At 50.6% G+C, this 21,687-nt stretch overlaps 1 protein-coding gene across 2 annotated transcripts in view; it reads left to right on the forward strand.

Moving 5' to 3' along the window:
* The window catches only part of LOC111845521 (protein kinase C beta type), a 96,067-nt gene that overhangs the window by 62,406 nt on the left and 11,974 nt on the right, over positions 1–21,687 (forward strand). For both annotated transcript variants that reach the window (XM_023814998.2, XM_023814997.2), the window contains exons 8-16: positions 1,028–1,124; positions 5,507–5,653; positions 8,694–8,867; positions 11,276–11,367; positions 13,304–13,366; positions 14,413–14,551; positions 15,845–15,925; positions 16,388–16,495; positions 20,723–20,863. In XM_023814998.2, coding sequence (XP_023670766.1) covers positions 1,028–1,124; positions 5,507–5,653; positions 8,694–8,867; positions 11,276–11,367; positions 13,304–13,366; positions 14,413–14,551; positions 15,845–15,925; positions 16,388–16,495; positions 20,723–20,863 — 1,042 coding nt within the window. The remainder of the gene's footprint in view (positions 1–1,027; positions 1,125–5,506; positions 5,654–8,693; positions 8,868–11,275; positions 11,368–13,303; positions 13,367–14,412; positions 14,552–15,844; positions 15,926–16,387; positions 16,496–20,722; positions 20,864–21,687) is intronic.

Consider the following 21,687-nt stretch of genomic DNA (forward strand, 5'->3'; position numbering starts at 1 on the left):
ACCACTCCATTCTCCTCCCACAGGCCAAAGACATGCAGTTAGACTGATTGGGATCTTTAAATTGCCTGTCGAGTGATTTTGTGTGAGTGTCTGTGGGCGTGAGGCCTGTGATGGACTGGCCACCAGTCCAGGCCGCGCCCCTGCTTTTCTCCCTGTACTGAATAGACTCCCTAGCAAAGGTAGATGAATGAAACGGACCGCAGCTGCTGGGGCGGGAGTCTGCGATTCAAGCTGCCTTTTCTTTTTTGCCCCCCGCCTAATTACTTATCCTTAAAGCACCGAGAAAGTGGAGCACTTTACTGCACTGTAAACGGTTTCCTTGCATCGTGCCAGGCAGGACCTCCTGAATAGGCCGGCTGCGGAGGCCGCCTGTGGTTGCATCCGGGGAGCCGGCGATTGACGGCGCGCGGTCAGTGTGTTATCAGGCCAGCCACGCTCCCTGCTCCCCCCTGATAAAAGGTGTTATCAGCGCTGAGTGGAAATCCGGGGCCGCTCTGACCTCATGTAATTTGGCACGCCCAGCGCGGGGCTTAAGAAGACACCCGCATTTAGATAAACTCCGGTGGCGTCTTTAATTCTGACCGCAGAGAGCCCGGCTTATTGGATAATGGCTTGTAAAACGGGCCATCGCTCCAAGGCTCTGATGTCTACACGGCGTCTGCATGTTTCTGGCTCTGCTTAAGGTCAGAGCGACAATAACGGGGATGCAGCAGCAGCAGTTAACCTTAAAGAAATTGGATTACTTCAATCTAACCTGTTTTTCGCTGCTCTGTCTGTATGTGTGTGTCAATGAGTGGGTGTGAGCAGTACAAATGTAGAACACATTGCATATATGCTTTTTATTGCAGTAGTTATCATCTGCCAAAATTATAGTATGTTGCTGAAATATAGATATAAAGGATAGGCCATGTACAGGTATAAATAAGCATTAAGCATCGCTGTTTAATCTGCTGTCCTTGTTTGGCGTATCTCCCGCCCCAAACTCTGTATGGTGAACCCCTAACGGTGGACCCCCACCTTCCCACAGGTTCAAAATGCTCAGCCAGGAGGAAGGAGAGTATTTCAATGTGCCAGTCCCACCCGAGGGGGAGGATGGCAACGAGGAGCTCAGGCAGAAGTTCGAGGTGAGTCCGCCACTGCCCACCTGACTGGCAGCCATCATGGTAACGCGCGATTTCTGACAGATTGCCTTCTCCACGCCGGCCTGTATGTTTATGTCAGTGGCCAAAAGTTAAACCAGATACCAGGCTCTCTCCACGTTTTGAGATATATGCCCAATGCCATATTTCTTTGATAAGTCTACTAACGCTTAAATAATTAAAACACCTTGGTGAAAGTGTGTCCGATGAAAGTGAGTTCGGAATCGGCCATTTTTAATTTTTATTTATTTTTTTATTCCTGTCAGTGTTTTCTACAACACAATATCCTAGATTAGCTGGAAGCCGTAATGAACTGAATGAAACATCTGCTGTGCTACACGATCAGATGAAGTCTAGCATGAAGTCAAGGAAGGCATTAAGCTAATTAAGCCGTCGGCATGGCAATCGCCGGATCAGCTGGGAGCTTTCATGATGGATTCCGAGGAAGCCGGCAGGAATGGCTGCCTTCCACATCCATGGTCAGAGTAGCAGGAACTCCCCCCCAAATGGTGAAACTTGCATGCCTTCAGGGGAATTGCTCAGGGGAAGGATTATTCGCAGTCTGCTTGTAAACTACGCTGGTTTTAACCTCAGCCGTGCTTTGATGGTAACCACGCATCTTTCATGATTTTAAAAATGCATCCAGTTGTCGTGTTTACTGAGAGGCAAGGAAGTGTGAAATTCCACTAGAGTTCAGGCTTTTCCGAGTAAATGTTCTACCCTCTTTCTGTCCCCTGATGTAGCTGATGTTTTTAATCCCCACTTTCTGTGGTGTAGATGAGTGAGTGTACGGTTGTGCTGTAGGGGTCTTCAGTGGCGCATGGGTTATGAGAGGAAGAAGCCCACATGTCCACGGTACCATGCCTATCTGGAATCTGCCGTTCATCCGAGCGATTCCTCCACCTCTTGTTCAGACAATCAAATACAGCTTTTTGGAATTTTTATGGGAATCTGACCAGGGCAGCAGCACTAGCGAGGTGAATCTGCTGCGGCAGCAGCTCAATGTAAATTGCGGGTTTTTGAGTAGTCTCTAAGGCCGGTCGGTCTACAGGCACCTCCGAGCTTTCTGCCTCAACTGCGAATCCATAGCCAGGTCAAAGGTCAGAGGTGAACAAGGCTGGCTGGACCTCGCCGCTGACCGTTTGCTGTTATTTGATTAGTCGTCATCAGAGCAGTATTGCACACAAGCTTCCCTCTCCTGGGTCCCAGTCCACCGGATTATCGTGGGTATCGATGGAAGGATTTCCCAAAATCATGCTTACACACACAGGATTTCCTCCTGAAGTTGCAGTCTGGTGCAGTCTTGTCCTTGTGGAGTATCTTTGTACTCTTGTGAGCAATGAGGTAGCCCCACTTCCCTTCCCTCGAATTTGCCGAGGCGATGATGCAGTCCCACAGTCCCACACGGATGCTGTGCCTTGAGAACTATGGAAGTAGTCTGATGGCTGCTGCCCCCCCCCCCCCGGGGCCCCTCAAGGTGGCTTTCTCATTTCAGAACCTAGTTTCTCCTGTCTTGCCGTCGCCTTCAGGTACATGAATGCAGAGCTCCTCCGCGAATGAGACGGCAGGCAACAGGTGTCCGGAAGGCTCTGGGCGAGTCTTCCAGGAGGAAGTTGGGCTGGTTAATTAACTTCTTTTCTGCTGAAGTGTATAGCTATAGGGGGAGTCAGGAGAGTGAAGAGAGAGATGCTGGAGAGAACATTGCTAATGGAAAGGCTAGCTTGTCAGAAACGCGTCACGTGAGGGATGCTACTGTAGCATGTTACCAGCCCCACCCTCCAGCACTTACCATTAAATGGCAGGTGTAGAAGATGTGCCCTTTCCTCTTGGCAGTCTAACCCGGAAAGTGGCCCGACAAGCCTGCCAATCAATGCGCGTTAATATGGTGCAACCCTGCCCTTTTCGTGGCTGGTGGAAATCGATAGGCCTGACCTTTGCAGCCGCCCAACTTCCCCATCAGGGCGTGTGGGTGACGCCTCCTGACGGCCTTTGCTCTGGAATCATATCGAGGTTTGGCGGCCTGGCTGCTTCAGCGCTAATGTCGAGCCGCCAGCTGGAAGGTGAAGGCGTCTTACCACCGGAAAGGACTGCCTTGAGCGCCTACTCCGGAGGTGTCCTGTCAGGTGGCTCCACTCAAACGCCAGAAAGGAAAGGGGAGTGTCAAGCAATACCGGGAGGAAGCAGATATAATAGAGGACCAGCTATGTGCTGGGAAGCTGGCACGCTCTGCCGACTCCAGAGCGTTCTCCCAAGGACAAGCTCCGGGGGGCCTGGCTAGAGGAAGGGGGAGAGGAGCAATCTTCTTTTGGAGATTCAGAGGCTGCTTTTTCCAGGAGAGTATAGACATGTTAGGCAAAGCATCATCCTCATCTTTAAGTGTTTAAACATACAGAGATGTTGTCAGGCCAGTGCCGTAGCAACCTAATTGGCAAGTAACCAAGTGGGGCACGAATCCCAGGAGATTCACCTCTGGCAGGAACTTGGGAACTCCTGAATTTCAATGGCTGACTGTTTTGTATACGGGCTTCACACAAAGCACGCTCTCATGAGATGCATGAGTCTTCACAATGTGACGTAACTTTTATTTAGTTTTCTTCAATAAAAATACAACACAACAGTATACTATTCTGGCCCAGAAAGGTCTCCCAGCATCTACGAAATGTGTCCATCTGTTTTGCCAGCCGGGTTTGTCCTCACTGCACTTTTTGAAATGGCCGAGCTTCTGGACAGCTGTAAGCGCGCTCACTCGTGAAATCCCAGCTGAGGCAGGGAGCACCACAGCATTAGCTTGGATACGACCCAGGGACCTCCTTAGCTCGGGCTCAATGTAACTGCCAAGCTCGCCCAGTGTCCTCGATCCACGCCTCCATTTTGAGCTTGTGGCTATAGTCGAGGTGAGGTGCGCTCCGGAGAGGAACCAATGTGAATCCTGCGAGCTGCAGCCAGCTCTGTGAGGGAGCGCTACTACAAGGCTTGACATCTCATGCCATTTAATCCTAGTCTTCCTTCTCCTCACGCTTTTTCATTAAGGAACAAAACTTTCCTGCTCACCCTTTATTGGGCTTCTAATGCGGTTTTAGCATTGTCCCTCAGAGCAGTTTTGTAATATCAGAATTGATTTATTTTTAGATTTTCCTTCTTCCCAATTATATTCTGAACAACAGCACAAAAAAATCAATTGCCTGACAATGTAGGATGCGTACAAAGAACTGAGTCGCGTCACCGTAATGTGCCGATTTTTTTTCTATACCTCTGAACAAGCAGTAAGCCCAGTGATAAGGAACTTTCTACACACCATGGGCTATTGTTATATTTGTGCAGAAGTAAGCAGATAAGAAATCTCCTCTGTGAAGTGGGTGAGGAGGCAGATTGCAGAGCCAGAGATCAAGGGAGGGTTTTTGGGGCCTTTTCCCCCCCCAAGTCCTCATTAATTCTTCCCATCAGATGGCGTTTACCCCGTGGCTGCGTCTCTGGTCCTACCCCTCGCAGGTGACCTTGAGTCTGGCCGAATGTGTGAGCATGTGCCTGCATGTGCGCACATGTCCGAGGGCTTCGCTTTTGGAGGCAGAAATGAAACTCCGCGTTCCAGCGACAGCTCGCCCAGAGTGGGTCCAGGAGAAAGGCGCGGAGAGACGCCAAAACACATCCACAGGAGGCAGGTTAATGGGATTTTATGGTAGATCGAGCCCCATTGCTGCTTCTGCCTGCTGACATGGATTGCTGGGAGAGGCACGTGAGATCGCTCAACCCATGGAGTTAGAGGGCTGGGCGGCATCATGGCTGGTGGTGGGGGCAGGGCCTAAGCTTGCTCCTCTTCACGGGGGGAGCAGCAGGGAGGATGTGCCTCTGCCAGGAGCCCTAATGAACGCAGATTAATCAGAGCACGGCTCCATCACGGCTCGTGTCCTGGGGCTGGCCAGACGGGGCCACGAGCTGCCTGCCAGCCATTAAGTGTCCGCCCCGGGTGGGTGTGAAAATTCGCCTGGCTGGCTGCTCCTCACAGCCCCCACCCGCCCTGCCGGTGTTTCCCCACTGCTAAAACAGCCCTTGATCAGCTGGTCTGTTGGGGATCCACGGGCGAGAGAATCCCGCCATCACTTTTGTTCATCATTTCGCCATTTCTTGGCTTATGTTCAAAGGTTTACGTTCAATCTAGTGGGAGGTTTCCCGCGTGACGCTGGTCACCATCGGCACAGAGCTGTTAATGGCTCTCTACCTGTAAGCGCCTTTGTTTACACAGGACAGGAGCTGTGAGGATGGACCTGCTGAGTATGTTAATCACACTCGGAGCCTTGTTACCCTCCTGACAGCAGGCTTCCACTCAGTGCTTCTTTAACACCGAACGTCTTGTCTTCCTCTCCCCACAGAGAGCGAAAATTGGCCCAGGCACAAAGAACGCGGATAGTTCCTCTACCAACGTCATGCCCAAATGTGACAAGAACGGCAACCGGGACCGCGTCAAGCTGTCTGACTTCAACTTCCTCATGGTGTTGGGCAAGGGCAGCTTCGGCAAGGTAACGTCCCCCACTGCTCCATGCTCTAGGCTGTCACAGGGTCGTCCGTCTGTTGGGCAGTTTTGACACTTTCCCAAATATGTGGTGCGTAGTGAAGATCGACCAGGAGAGAAGCTTGAAAAGACCCAGAAGGGGGTATTGATGCGGGGAGGGGTGGCAAAAAGTAAGTACCGATACCAACACGGCAGGTTCTGGGCACAAGCAGTTTCCATAGCAACTGACATTTCGAATAATATTGATATGTTGATGCAAACTGGCAGAGCTTCATTAAGCTCGTTAGTCGTCGTCTTGGTTGACACCATCACCCTGGCAACGAGGAAGACATTTCTTTCCACCAATTGACATCTGGGCTGGAGGGATTTAGCTGCCGATGTGTCCCAAGGCAGAGATGTGGGCAGCCGCTGTGCCAGTCTCTACAGAGGGACAGGGTAGCTGATAAGAGAAGCACCAGGAAAGCTGCAAGGTGTCCTCGCTATCGCAGGGGACGTGCTCGAAAAGCGGTTTAATTCTGGAAGTGCTTCGGGACTTTATCCGCCATTCATGTATTATGTGAGTGCCAGTCTTCTCCAGCAACTTTGACAGAAGTAGCTTCATTAAGAGCTTCAGGACTTTAGAGGGAAGCCGATTTGCACAGTGCAAATGACCAGGCTGAGGCAGTCTTATTTTGGGCCTATGATGATAAGATCCAAGCTGTTGGAAAAGATGGCGGTGGACAACAGGCCGCAAGGAGGCATTCTGGCAGATTGTCGTCTATGTGATCAACATGATTCAAGACGGACATGAAGGCACTTAGGTCACATGTTTTATGTGTAACAGTGAATTTGCAGTTAGCTTTCCTGCAGACTGAAAAAGGTTTTATGACACGGTGCTCTTCTCAGGGTTATTCCTGCTAAGTGCTGATGTTTTCACTCTCATGTCTTCAGGGCTGTATTTCTCCCCGGCCTGGTGTGCATAGCTGGTGTGCCATGCCCCCTATGCCCCCTATGCCTCCTATGCCCCCTGTGTCCCCTGTCTCCCCTGTACCCCCTATGCCCCCTGTACCCCCTATGCCCCCTGTACCCCCTGTACCCCCTATGCCCCCTGTCTCCCCTGTACCCCCTATGACCCCTATGCCCCCTGTCTCCCCTGTACCCCTATGACCCCTATGCCCCCTATGTCCCCTGTACCCCCATGACCCCTATGCCCCCTATGTCCCCTGTACCCCCTATGCCCCCTATACCCCCTGTGCCCCCTATGCCTGCCATGCCCCCTGTGCCCCCATGTCCCCTGTACCCCCATGCCCCCTATGCCCGCTATGCCCCCTCTACCCCCATGCCCGCTATGCCCCCTGTACCCCCTGTGCCCCCTATGCCCCTGTGCCCCCTATGCCCCCTCTACCCCCATGCCCCCTATGCCCGCTATGCCCCCTGTACCCCCTGTGCCCCCTATGCCCGCTATGCCCCCTATGCCCGCTATGCCCCTGTACCCCCTATGCCCCCTATGTCCCCTGTAGCCCCTGTGCCCCCTATGCCCCCTATGTCCCCTTTACCCCCTATGACCCCTGTACCCCCTATGCCCCCTATGTTCCCTGTAGCCCCTGTGCCCCCTATGCCCCCTATGTCCCCTTTACCCCCTATGACCCCTGTGCCCCCTATGACCCCTATATAAAAACTGCCTTTCATCCTCCTGCATCTTGCCTTTGTGACTCTTTGGTGTGGTGCGTGTTCCCCATCTCCTGTTCAGTCACACACAGCCTGGTGCAGACAGGTGTGTTACTGCTCCTTACACTGATGACAACAATGCAACAGGTCTGTGGTTCCAGTGCTGCAGGTTTAATGTCGTTCAGGCCAAAATCTCTGCATGTTTCTGTGGTGTCTGGGTGACGTGTTGTGACAGATGTGTCCCCAGATTTCTTCCCAGTTGAGATTTGCTTGACTGCTATCTGCCACTCTCCTCTCCCACCCTCATTGTTTCTCTCTTGGTCTCCCCTCTCGTCCCCCCTCCCCCAATCCCCTATCTCAGCCTCCATGCCGACTGCTGAAAGGAGGACAATTGAAATCTGCTTTCCCATCACTCAGTTATTCCATCTTTTCATAGTTTTTGATGTTGGAATTTATCCCCAGCATGGTGCAGCCAATCTTTTATCTTACCACAATATCCAAAACAGAGTTTAATAAAATTATGAATCATGTCTTAGTCACCATAAGGAAATGGTGGATGAATTGATCTATGGGTAGATCACATTACCATCTGTTTTTATCAGATATTTAATGATCAGCATGCCGCTGAAATGGCTGCTGTGCTTCAGATGAGGTCTGAGTTAACAATTTATCATCAAAGCCTCCTATCCAGACCGTTTCCCCCACTAATTCTGCTTACTCTGGCTCAGTACAAAAGCATATCTCTGTCAACAACAAATGGATGTTGTACCCGGGCTTCTGTGTTAAGTAATGTAACGTGTCACCTTGTGAGTGTAGATAAGAGAAACGACTGCCTGGCATTGTGGGAGATAAGCCTTTCACGAGCTCATTCAGCTCCGTGGCAGGCTGGGCCTTAGCTTGCAGGTCACCGGTGAGTCACAGCTGTGCAGGCTTGCCTGGGGCTCTGCACTTTTTTTTGGGGGGGGGACTCTTTGTCTCTCCCATCTGCAGAGAGGATATGCTTGTTTCAGCTTTTCGGCCTCCGTGCTGGCCACTGTCTATCCATCTATGCTCTTCGTAATGTGCACTGTGGTACCTTAATGCCTAAACAATGTATCGCCTACCTGTATGTACAGCAGGGCATAACTGCAGAAGCCCTTGGGATTGCTATTGGTGGGGTTTAGCAGGATATCTCCTAGGAGGTTTTACGTTATCTTCTCCCTAAATGTGCAGCCATTGCCTTTAGTTTGGACTGTGGATATGACCTCACCATAATCCCCTTACATTTTTCCCATAGTTTCAACATCTCTGGTTCTGAACTTCTGAACGCTAGCCATCCTTCCGCATTTCTGACATTTCCCTGTCTGCAGATGGAGTTCCAGAGCTTTTGACGCGTTTACCCTCTTCTCTCGCCTTCCCAGGTGATGCTGGCTGAGAGAAAGAATACCGATGAGCTTTACGCTGTCAAGATCCTGAAGAAGGACGTTGTCATCCAGGATGATGACGTGGAATGCACCATGGTGGAGAAGAGAGTTCTTGCTCTGTCAGGGAAGCCCCCCTTCCTCACTCAGCTACACTCCTGCTTCCAGACCATGGTACGGGCCACACCCACCCCTGTAGGGATGCCGGGTCCCTCCCTCTCCATAGCTCACTATAGATAATGATGACATTCTCAATACACCCATATATCCTGTCAGCTGCTATGATGTGTGCCGTATTCCCGCTGCAGGCCCAGTGTTTAATTGGCCCAGTGTTTCCAGCTGTGATTGGTCTGCAGAAACATCCAAATTAGCTCCGCTCGGGGTGGGGGTGGGAAATGCCGTCTCTCTTTAGGCGGAGGAGAGTAGAGTGAGACTCTGCTTTATCTCCACAGGGCTGCTAGATTCAGAAGAGTTAGCAAAGTCGCTTTTATTTTTACGTTTTACGCCCAACAAATCTTCAAAGGACATGCGGCGACTCGTGCCGAAGGGAGCAGGCGTGTGATGGAACAGATGCTCTAGATGTTCGTTTGTCGTTTTGTGAAAAGATCATGAGGGTCGATCTCTCATCACACCATCTCGTATTGAAGGGGTCCCTTCATAGCACCCTTCGCCATCGAAGGCCTGATATTATTCCAGTCTTTCTGATAGCTTGATTCAGATGTATGTGGAATGTGATGATCATTAAACGTGGTGTAACAAATATGATTTTCAGCCAACAAATGAGTGGTTCCCCTTCAGCAAGGCTCAGTAGTCACGGTCAGCATATATTAAAAGCTCAGCAATCACTTTTGAACATGCTAGAGGTGTCAGAGCTTGCTGTAACCGAGTCCTGTGAAATCAACCATGTGGCTTACCATTCTCTCCCTACCCTCTGGGTTTGGGGATTCCTAAGAACCACAATAATGTTATTGGCCACCACCTCCACTTACATGACCCAGCAAGCCTCTGTGATAGGTCAGAGCAGGAGTCCTCTTCTAAGAATCGCCGCTCCACAGGAGAAGGAACTGTCACGTGCCTGAATTCCCTTGGCCACTTTATCTGGTAACTAGCTGGTCCATTCATGGTTGAGGGCGGTTGCTGATTTGCATTAGCAGGTGCTTCTAAAGAGCACAGAGCAACCAGGGAACTGGCAGAGAATGAAAAAGTGACCTTGAGTGGCAGGTTCCCCAGTAACTGTCCTGTCTGTTTCCCTGGATCAGCCACCAGTTATGGAGGGGCGGGGCATGTGTCTGGTGTGCTGGGGCTGGCTGGGGACCTGCAGAATGGCCCCGCAACCATGTCTGACTCGCTGTATCTGTATCTAAGACTGTATCTCTACCCACAACTCCTTGTGTTCTTTGGATGCATCCAAAATCACATACTTGCACCATATTTTTCATTAGAAGTCTGCTACTTGACCGTTAATGAGGTACATTCTGCAGGTATGCATGAAAACAGTATGCATGCACTTGGACACACTGCGGTCGCTATCTTGCCTACTACCTGACCTGGATGTTTACCAATGACATAATTTGACTCGTATGAAAGTTAAAAACTGTTGAACTGTCAATAATCAAATACACATTTGAGGGAACTTAAGTAACCGGGGACTGTTTTCTACTTAAATTTCTACAAATACAGACCAATGCAAGTATCTTGATTTTTCATAAATATTGGCTGATACCAGTATGCTAACGAATATATCATGCATCTCTAAGGCTAACATTACTTTTTTTACTTAGTCTTGACCATTGCTACTGTAGCTGGAAAAAAAAACGACTTTTTTGCAAGACAAAACAGGCGTTTCCCAAAAGCACTGTAGCGCAAAGATTATCTTGCGCTACAAAACGTGAGTTTCCCAAGAGCGTCGCAGCGCAAAGATCATCACTGTTGTGCTTCGTTTCTGAATATAAACGTGTCTTCCTCTGCCATCCTGCATTTCAGCAATTTCTGTACTAGCACTGCCACTTTGTGTGCGCAACCTGGAAGTAGCAGTATCTCTATTTCTATTTTGTCATGATGCATCGGTGCATCTTTAGACCCCTGCGTACCATCCAGCAGTTGCACACTTTGGAATGTTACTGAATGTAGTCTGTCTCCCAGGTACCGTTCGCCTACTGCAGGGCTGCTCAAATGGTAGATTCGGTCCACACCTGGACTGAAACACAGCGTAATCCATTCAACTCCCCCCACTCCACCCCACCCCCAGTCATCGAAACCTACTGAAAGGAACCCCGCCTACTTTGTGTGGCCGATAAAACGTGGCCCTAGGGGAAAGCTAGAGTACCCATGGCCTACTCTCTTATCTATACTGAGGATCCAGACATGCTGCTCCTGTTGCATATTTCACATACTACTGTACATACCAAACAGACATGCAATTTTGGATGCACCCTTTGTGTGTTTTTGTGGGGAACATGCATCATCCTGCCGGCGTCCGCGCCCCCCCATTGCGCTCTGAGCGTAGTTCAGCAATGGGTTGGCTGTGGGCCCCGAAATATGGCAGCCGGATCCCTTAATCCCCACCCGTGTGTCCCCTGCAGGACCGCCTCTACTTCGTGATGGAGTACATCAATGGTGGGGACCTTATGTACCAGATCCAGCAGGTCGGAAAGTTCAAGGAGCCTCACGCTGTGTGAGTACATCGCCACCCTCTCCCCTTCCCAGGTGGAGTACAGTACAGACACCTGTCCCCATTTATTTGGGGGGAAATTAGGAGTAGTACTCCAGCATGAGCTGCTTCAGAATGAATGTGCAGTAGGCAGGAATGGATGAAAGAGGAGGCAGGGTTAGAAGCTCCGTTCAGCCATATTGACAGGTCGTGACCTTTCCTTTTGAGCCATGCCTAAGTGTGGTGCTTCTCCCTGCCCTTTTCTCACCATTAAAGCCCCTCCGCCAGACCCCCCCCCCATCCACGGTGTACAGCGCCTACTTGCTGTCAGCTACTTACTGATATGTTTCACTGCCTCCCCGCAGTTGAGGGAGGGGTTGTTATTTGTGTTAAAGGGCAGAGATGAGTATGGCCTCGGCACTCTGGCCCATAACATTTTAGTGCGTCATTAGCTTGCAGGAAGGAAGCGTGCTTATCCGTGTGAAGCCTGGGGAGATGCTGTGTGTGTGTGTGTGTGTGGGGGGGGGGGGGGTATACCTTACCGTGCAGACCAAATGTCCCCACAATGTGATGAATACCTGTCTTTTTATCTTATGGGGACCAGGAAACTGGGAAAACTCTATTTTAAGCTACTCAGCCAGCTAACCGTTTAATGTAACATTGCTCATAAATGATGGTAGGCACAAAACGCGACTGTCATATCATGTCAATAAGCCGCTCAACTAGCAACCAAGCCTCATTGTAGATAAGCTATGCTACATTAACCATATACCTTAAACGTAGCTACACTAGCTAGCTAGCTAATTTACAAGACTGTTAAAAGTTTAGTGTCCGTTGCATTGTGAATACAAAAATGCGGAAGTACTTACAAGTCCATACTCCCCATATCCATTAGTGCTTTATGGCGCTTGGCTGCTTTTGTTATTATTCATGATGACATATTTAAACGATATCCAATCCTGAAAGAAGTTCAAGCCATCATGGACATGCTTGGTGCTCTGAACTACTGCTGGATTGAATACATTGCATTGTTCTGCCAATGGGGAAACTCAATTTTATAAAAATCCGTTAATCTGTCCAATCAAAAAACTAAAAATACCAAAAGTCTTGTATTTTCGTTGGTTACTTATGGTTATGGTTAGGGCTCTTTAGGGGTTAAGGTTGTCATTGTTGGGATTAGGTTTTTTCCCCATAGAAATGAATGGATGGTCCCCACACAGATATGAGTACAAATCTGTGCATGAGTTGGGGGGGGGGGGTGGCGGCTGCATACACTATGGAATGTAATCTTGTCCATGTAAGTGGGGGCTGCTGGCTCGGCCCTCCTAGCAGAATGCTGTCTGTCTTTATTTATTCATCTCACTTTTCTCCCGGTTTCATATCCCTCTGTTTATTTACCCTGTTAAGAAGTATTTCAGGAAGAACGCAAACAGCGTCAAGGGGGAGAATGGAGGTGTGATATTGCTCGGTCATCGCTGCTGCTCTTTGTGCTGTTTTTCATTCCGATGCCCCCCCCCACAGTTCCCAAAGCCAGGGTGTCTGACAGCCTCACAGAAATCTGTAGTTCAGTGGGCCTGGTGGAATGGGGGGGGGGGAGGGGTGGGGGTCGGGGAGAGATGCTCTGCAGGATGGATAACAGGCCGCCTGCCCCAGTTACCTCCCCCATCTCGTCATTCGCCGCACCTCTTTCTCATCGCTCCTCTCCCTGTGTTTATCTACATGCGCTGGACTCCGCCCCCATGCCACTGCCCCCCCAGGCCTAGTTAATGCTGCTGCCCCTTCTGTGTCATGTGACCTTGCAGGAGGTCCATGTTCGGATGGGTTTTTGTTGATCCTGGCCTTTTGGCTCCACCAGCAGCTTCTCCAAAGCTAATCTCTCCCCCTCTCTCTCCCTCCCTCGCTTTCCCTCCCTTGCTCTCTCTCCCTCCCTCCCCCTCTCTCTGCACCCCCCCGTGTGCAGGTTCTACGCTGCTGAGATTGCCATCGGCCTCTTCTTCCTCCATTCAAAGGGCATCGTGTATCGGTGAGTGCTATGTGGGTCCTGTGAGACTAACTCCCCCCCCTGCCGTGCCCCCCAAGGCGCCCCTGTCCATGAATGGCCAGTGTGGTCTGAGCGGCAGAGCACTCACTGTGGTAACGGTCACATCCGGGAGTTTCACCCTCTGCCCTCCGTGGCCCTCCGATCACCGGGCTCAGCTGCCCCCCCTCTGCTGCACATCTGGGCCCCGAAGCCAACCTGCAGTGTCCATGTTGAAGTGTCTGCCTGGTTTCCTCCCACAATCTGAGCACATGCTATTATGTGACCTGGCATTTCTAAATTGCCCTTTGTGTGTGTGTGTGTCTGTGTGTGTGCGTGTGTGTGTGTGCGTGTGTGTGTCTGTGTGTGTGTGTCTGTGTGTGTGTGTGTGTGTCTGCGTGTGTGTGTGTGTGTGTGTGTGCGTGTGTCTGTGTGTGTATCTGTGTCTGTGTGTGTGTCTGCGTGTGTGTGTGTATTTGTGTGTGTGCGTGTGTGTCTGTGTGTGTGTGTGTGTGTGTGTGTCTGTGTGTGTCTATGTATGTGTGTGTGTGTGTGTCTGTGTGTGTGTGTGTATTTGTGTGTGTGCGTGTGTGTCTGTGTGTGTGTGTGTGTGTGTGTGTGCGTGTGTGTGTGTGTGAGCCCCCTATGATGCAGTAGCATCCTGGCTGCTGTGTCCCCAGCCTCATGCCCTGTGATTTGCCGTGACCCCTGTCCTGGGTGAGCAGCAGGAAGACTTGCGGGTGGATAACAGTGATAAAGCTTAAAGCTTTTCCCTGCTCATGTTTCCTTTAAAGAGCCTGCCAGCTCTCGCGGACTGACAGCGGGTCTCATCCGGAGCAGGTAGAGCATCGTGCCCTTGGTCCACTGGGACTCACAGCACTCTGGCTGCTACGTGAGACGCGGGCCACGTTCATGAATAGTTAAACACGTAGTTTGCCCCTTTCTGCTGGTCTGCTCCGACACACTTCACAACCTGACCTGGAGAGACCCCCCCCCCCACCCAGCCTCTGATAGAGCATCCCTCACCGTTCCCTACCTCCCTTCCATCACAGGGACCTCAAGTTGGATAACGTGATGCTGGACTCGGAAGGGCACATCAAGATCGCTGACTTCGGCATGTGTAAGGAGAACATGTGGGACGGCGTGACCACGAAGACCTTCTGCGGCACCCCCGACTACATCGCGCCCGAGGTGAGGGGCGACTGTCTCAGAAAGCTCTGCTGTGACAGTCAGACAGGCCGTTACCTGCGGTCCTCCATCGATTGTTGGCGTGTCATTGACTCAAGCTCCTCGTCCCCCCAACTCGTCCGCTCATCTCCCCGGGCTGTATGTCCTCTCAGGCGTCTGAGATGCAGTGAGTCAGACCATGCGCAGCTGGATTCCATCGAGCCAGGTCCTTACGCGCCCATCCTCCCCGTTTGGTGTGACTGCAAGCTGGGGAGGTGGAGTTATCTCAGTTACAGGCCAGAGCACCAACAGAACCTTGAACCTTAAATCACAAAAAGCCCATATAATTCCAATAAACTCCACTCTGCTCCACACTCAAGTCCAAGTGTCTCAGGCATGAATTTAGTTATTTTTAGGGACTGGAATTGCATCGTATTATCAGGGCTGAGCGCCTTGCCAATGCAGCCGTTCTCTCAACTCGATGCATTTTCTTTCCACTATCAGAAATTGGTGTTGCACACTAAATTAAAAAATAACAATAACTCTGTCCCAGAGGAGCACATTTCCTAATAGAAAATATGCAGCAGCGTTGTTTGGGTTTAAGTGTGGAAAGGATTATGTGCTAATTTGCTGTTTGTGTTTCACTCTATTCCCAGCGTAAGAATGATAAATACCTTTGGTGTGAAAGTGTTTCCTGGCCCCCGTGCAGCCGGACCGAGGGCGGCATGTGGGGGGACTCCGAGGCAGACCCATAATTAAGTAGATTAGATATCACGCGATTTTGACAGAACAGCAGATGGTTTCACCCGCGGTCTGACTCCTCAGCAGTAAGGAGACCCATCACAGTCTCGCATGTGTGCTATTCGTTTGGGAGAGTGTGCGGGAACGGCTTCCCCATGAATGAGAACCAGGGTGGCCAAAAGAAAACCTGATGTGGTCACTCTAGCAGTTTCATTTGGATGACACAGCATGCCGATTTCTCGAAGTGAGTCATTAATAATTTGCCGTCTCAAAGTGCCGATGTGCACCACTAGGGGCAGCGTCCGGGACATGGCTGTGCTACTGTATATCTGTGGTATTGGACCGCGTCCTCTGTGCTCTGGCTGTGCAACGCACACGCGCAGACATCTGTGTGCCAGGTCTTTGAAATGCTGCTCGTCTTCATGTGTCACTGAGAGCCATTAACCAACCACTAACTAACCATTAAGTTTCCCTTTGCCCGACAACGACCCCCCCCCCCCCTCCCGGTTTGTGGTCGCGTACTGTGAATGCCGTGTTTAGACTGCTTTCAAGCTGACTGTGTTCTCTGTCCCCCAGATCATCGCCTACCAGCCGTACGGGAAGTCCGTGGATTGGTGGGCGTTTGGGGTCCTGCTGTACGAGATGCTGGCTGGACAGGTGGGTATGAAGCAGTCTTGGTGACCCTGTCAGCTGCTTCATAGGACCCAGAGGAGCTTCTCTCCTCTCCTCTCTTCCGCCGCTCTAAGGAGTCCAGGGTTTCCAGCATCGCATTGTCGATAGGCCTGAGCCATACGGGCTCTGCACTCCTCAGGGTTTAAGTTAATCGGTACTGACCCCGCTACAGTGCCCTCCTGCGGGTGGGGGGCGTTTGCGGCCCCGATGTGCCGCGTCCCTTAAGCGCCGAGGGTTTAGCCTCAATTCCCCAAAGCGCTTGGCCGCACACGTGGATCCCAGTGAAACTACATGCGGTGCCACTTGGTGTAAGATGTGCTGGAACCTGCTGGACGCCGCCGTAGGAGAGAAGCTGCTCCGCCCGCTGCTGTGTTACAGGGGCGTGAGCGGCTGGTACGGCCCTCTTCTCGTTAAAACGCGACCTCTCTGCTGTCTTCCTGCTCGCAGCCCCCCTTCGACGGCGAGGACGAAGACGAGCTCTTCCAGTCGATCATGGAGCACCATGTGTCCTACCCCAAAGCCATGTCTAAGGAGGCTGTGGCCATCTGCAAAGGGGTGGGTCCCTCGTCCCTCTCGCGGTGACACACGCGACCCGCATGTCTGAGCGAGCGACACCCATTAAATCTGTGCCGGGCCACAGAGCCACACATTCCGTATAATCGCATTTAGCGAACGTGCCGGAAAGCTGCCCTCGCACGGACTACCTCGCGGTAAGGCTCGCTGACTCATCAAGCCTTCCCCAAACATTTGCGAAAGGTATTTACTCACGTTTATTAATAATAGCTCGTCTGGAGAGCCATGAATCTGTTCGTTTGTTTAAGCGCACATTAATCTTGATATTCCATTAGCATGCATGGGTGGAACGTCCTCGTGTGAGGCGGCTCTGTAGCTGCTGCCCCCCACAGGTATCTGTTGGTGCCCCCCCCCCCCCATTTAGGGTGGTGCCAGGGGAGGGGCCCATCATTTGGCGAGTGGGGTCACCCTGTCCAGTCTCAGTGCTGAGCCAGAATCTGCCTTTATTACTGTTACACGTAGCAAGATATGTGTGACATCACTGCTAATATACATTTGTGTTTGAACAAGCCTTTCGCATGTTTTTAACGTCCAGGGCTGACCAGGGTTTACTAGGTTTTTGCTGGTGATTATTCAGGTACGTTCTTATACATTTATGTTGAAATCTATGAAAAAGAAGAGATTTTTGCCCAAAGAATATTCATTGCAATAATAATCAAATATAAGAAACCTGGAAAAATGTGCCGGTCCGATTGATTCCTGCGTGTATTTTCAAACCTCTGTCATTGTAGCTTTCTAGGAACATGAAAATAATCATTTAAAATGACCTAAGAGTTGGCCCTCCACGGAAAATAATTGCCTGATCTAGGACAGAGCTGGGACAGTCTGGGCCTGGTCCCTCCTGTCGGGGTTGTTTTCCCCTGGCCAGCGATGATGCTGCTGTTTAACCACTATTTGAATTGAAAGCGTCCACTTTGAGGGTCTAGCTTCACAAAGCGTGTCCAGCTGCTCTGTCCTTCTGATACGTCAGGAGAGGGGAGCGCTCCTTTCTCAGGGAAGAGAGACTTTCCGTCTCCTATGGAATGTGCAATGGAGGGGGGGGGGGGGCGATATCGGCTGGGGGGGGGGGCTCAAGGGATCGGTTTTCTAATAGATTTATGCTAATTCAAGCATTAAATAATGAATCAAGCATGTGGCGCCGTGCATTCCAATGCACCTGCTTTTGTGTGACTGCCATAAAAGCGCAGCATCGTGGCGTTTGAATTCTGACCAAAAAAGAGGCCCTTCTCTGAGGTTAGTTCTCATTTCCTACCCCCCCCCCCCCCATTGTTTTGCTTGCTTTGTGTTTGCCGAGAGCTTTCATCCAGACCGAGCGGCTGTTCAGGAAACTCTAAAGTCACCGCTGGACTCCTCTGGCTTCTTTGGAGGTGAAGCGGATTGAGGACAGGAGCAGCACAGCCGCAGGAATGCGTGGGTCTGCACACAGCGACCCGAGCGCAGTCACTGCTAAAGTTATATGAAAGGGTTATCTGGCTAGCCGGGTAACAGGGCCCAATGTACTGCCTCACAGAGGCCAAGCACAGTGACTATGCTGACACTGGATTTTGCAGTTTCTTTAAGACTTAGGTGGAACTAAGATATGATGTTATGCTATAAAACAGAGCCTATAAAAACCCATCCATCCATCCATCCATTTTCTGTAACCGCTCATCCTATTCAGGGTCACGGGGGGGGTCCGCACTTATCCCGGAGACTATGGGCACAAGGCAGGTGTGAGGTTAACACTGGTAACCACCCTGTCATCGCGTCGCCCCCCTACAAAGACCCTATTTCGGCAATAACTTTTTTGATAAAATATGCAGTTACTGTGTTTTGCCTTTGTGGGGCAGTATAAACGTTTGCAGGGGGAGCAGGTTATTTTATACGGCCTTCCAGATACACTGCCGCTGCTGCCTTCTGCACGGGACCCTGCGAGTTCAAACGGAAGGAGGCACTGTTCAGAGGCTGCTCTGCCTGCGTTCCAGTGCGCTTCTGTGGGCCGGAGCCAGTGATGACATACGCAGAGGGGCACTGACATGCGTATTCATGAGGAAGAAATTAATAAATGTGTCATTTAGAGGAGGAAATGGTATGAATCATTTTGAGTGCCACCTTCATGCGGCAGGGATGTAAACAACAGATTTCCTGCAGTAAATAAATAAATGGTGACAGAAGCCCCCCAGCCGGAGGTGGCTGTGTGACACTCCGGGCCCCGTGGATAATCAGCATAATCATGCTTCGGGGGGCCCCGACACGTGTGGGCTGCGGGGCCGCATGCCCGGGACCCCATCCCGCCAACACTGCTGCAGTCCTGTGGTTCTGTTTGAAAGGGAGGTTTTCCTGACGTATCTGTGTGACAAACAGTATGTAGCGAGAAGCAGGCTGATAAATCTCCCCCTGTTAAAATGTCTCATTGCCCCCACAGTCTTCCTCAGGTGCCATGTCCAGTTTCAGACAATGGGGGGCGTGGACCGGCGAGCCTGCCTCAGTGCGCTGTGGGGGTGTTTCAGGAAGCAGCCTGAGGGGTGAAGCAGAGCTAGTCGATGGATCAGGCAGATAGTGAAGGAGTGGGGAGGGGGGGGGGTGCGTGGTTCCAGGGGCTCCACATCACCAGAACTGTCTTGGGACATAAGGATGGCACACAGTTGCCTGAAGAAAACAGAGCTGTCTTCTGACACTGCAAGCCTGAGCATTTTAATCTTAGTCTGAGTGGGGGGAACGGGTGGGGGGGGTGGGGTTGCAGGAGCCATCTTTCACAGACCTCTAGGTGTAACCAAAGTGAATATTACGAAATGACCCATGAAATGCCTACAGTACAGGCAGCCGGCCGCTGAACCCAAGGACCCAGGTTCGAGGGAGAGTATCTAACTGACCTGTATTCAGTGTATTTAATATGAAGCGAAAGATACCTGTCAGAGGGGTGGGCCGGGCCGGTCCGGAGCTGTACTGTCAGGAATCAATGGCACCGTGTACAGTGGGCTCACTGGGGGCACCATCCTTCTGCCCAAGCAGGTCCTGGGATTTGCTGCCTCTTATCTCCAGACATGGGAGGAATGAAATGTCAGAGGCCTCCAGTCCATAACGTTTGCCAGGGTTTGGCAATTAGTTTCCACCATGGGCCAGATTTTCCAACAGTGCTCATTAAGGGGCCAGTGTAGTTTTGCAGTGCAGTGCAGTGGTTAGCACCGTTGCCTCACAACTCTGGGACCCAGGTTCGAGTCTCCGCCTGGGTTAGATTTGTGTGGAGTTTGCATGTTCTCCCCGTGTCGTCGTGGGGTTTCTCCAGGTACTCCAGTTTCCCCCCACAGTCCAAAAACATGCTGAGGCTAATTGGAGTTACTAAATTGTGAATGGTGAGTGTGCTCTGTGATGGGCTGCCCCCCCTGACCTGGGTCGTTCCCTGCCTTGTGCCTGTAGCTTCTGGGATAGGCTCTGGACCCCCTGCAACGCATAAGGATAAGCAGTTTGGAAAATGAATGATTATATTAATTATATGTCTGTACTGTAGCCATTTCATGGGTCACTTCATAATTATATTATATTATGAGGTGTCATTTGTTGAGACATACAAAAGCTATGCAAGCCTGATCAAATAGCACATCAGTTAGCTTTTGTGAGATACCAACTGAGAAACCTCTTTTGGAGGCCCAATATGTTTCTAGGTGGGCCCCCATTTGCCAAGCTACAATGTATACCCTGGAAACAGGGCTAGTAACACACGGAGTGTCATTTCTGTCTGCGATATTAAGGGTGATTCTGGTGTCCATGTTCCATTCTGGATGTTTGAAAGTGTTCAGATCACTGATGAAGTCGCTGGCTGCTTGTCCTCCTCTCCACCCAGAATGAAAAAATATGTTGCCATGCATGGTCCACACTCATTGTGGGGCCCACAGAAGGTTTCACTGGGGTGATGAGCTTCACCCATTTCCTGCTTCCCATTGACATAAGACTGAGTTCAGTGGCCTGAATCAAATCTTAATCTTATAACCAAGAAGTTGTTTCTCCAAGGTAAACATTTTACCCACAACTGCTAAAGGACTTATAAAATCTTTTTTATTATTATTATTAAAGCCGTCTCTCTTCATTGTTTCATACGCTGGTGGGAAATTGCAGACTTTATAGCATCTGCTGTGTGAGGGTAGTGGGCAGGGTCCTCGGAGAGATGCCATTCGGGAGGAAAGGGATGGAAGTGCCACTCGGAGGCTGACCTTTAACCTCTCCGGCTTCCAGCTGATGACCAAGCACCCGGGCAAGCGGCTGGGCTGCGGCCCAGAGGGCGAGCGCGACATCAAGGAGCACGCCTTCTTCCGCTACATGGACTGGGAGAAGCTGGCGAACAAGGAGGTCCAGCCACCGTTCAAGCCCAAAGCAGTAAGTGCGGCGACACATGCTCACCCACAGGCCCGCCGTCTTAGAGAACCGGCCAATGAGGTCGCGGAGGCGGGGCTTCTCTCCCCACAGGTGCAGTCAGTCCCTGGGAGAAGGCCCAGACGGCATTCCTGCTCATTCTGGTTCCGTGTAACACTGCTTTCCAAGCTTCTGCTGGCTGCTGCACAGACGGCATATGCAGTAAAAGCACTTTGCATCTTTGAAATGTGTTTTAACATGTTGCTAAAGTATCGGCTTTGAAACTTAGCTTTGAACTCCTGGATAGGGAGGTGGGGGGAGCTAGGTTTGGGCCTGCAGTCCAAATGAGGAGGGGGCCGCTTCACTAAAGCCGTTTGGGACGCATAATGCCATAGTTCACAATGATGTATGTGGCCAGACACTTTTTATAAAGAAATGGTCTAGTAGCTTTTCTGTAGTCATCACTGTAAAACATTACTTTTTGTTCTATAAGTTTTTGACTATTGTGTATAGAATGTCACGAGAGGGTGAGGATGGTTATTTTTACATTATGCTATTATTTGCTATTATTTAGGAGTGCTATATGCAGTATAGTTTATTGTATGTTCTATATGTATGTTATGTTGATGCAGTTGGAGAGTTTGAGTATTTATATTAGAATTAATCCATGATTCATTGGTTAATACTTCAGGATTCGTGATCTGTTAGGTAACTATAATTAGATTTTTCTTATCTGTATGAACACTCCTCCAGAATATTTCAGTGTAATCAACAGCTGACTCATGCCTAATCATGTAAGCATTAGCAGGGGTAGTCAAGGACCGCGATCGCATTACAGCTGCGGGAAT

Source organism: Paramormyrops kingsleyae, chromosome 5, assembly GCF_048594095.1.
Source record: "Paramormyrops kingsleyae isolate MSU_618 chromosome 5, PKINGS_0.4, whole genome shotgun sequence".
NCBI classification, from domain to species: Eukaryota; Metazoa; Chordata; class Actinopteri; order Osteoglossiformes; family Mormyridae; genus Paramormyrops; species Paramormyrops kingsleyae.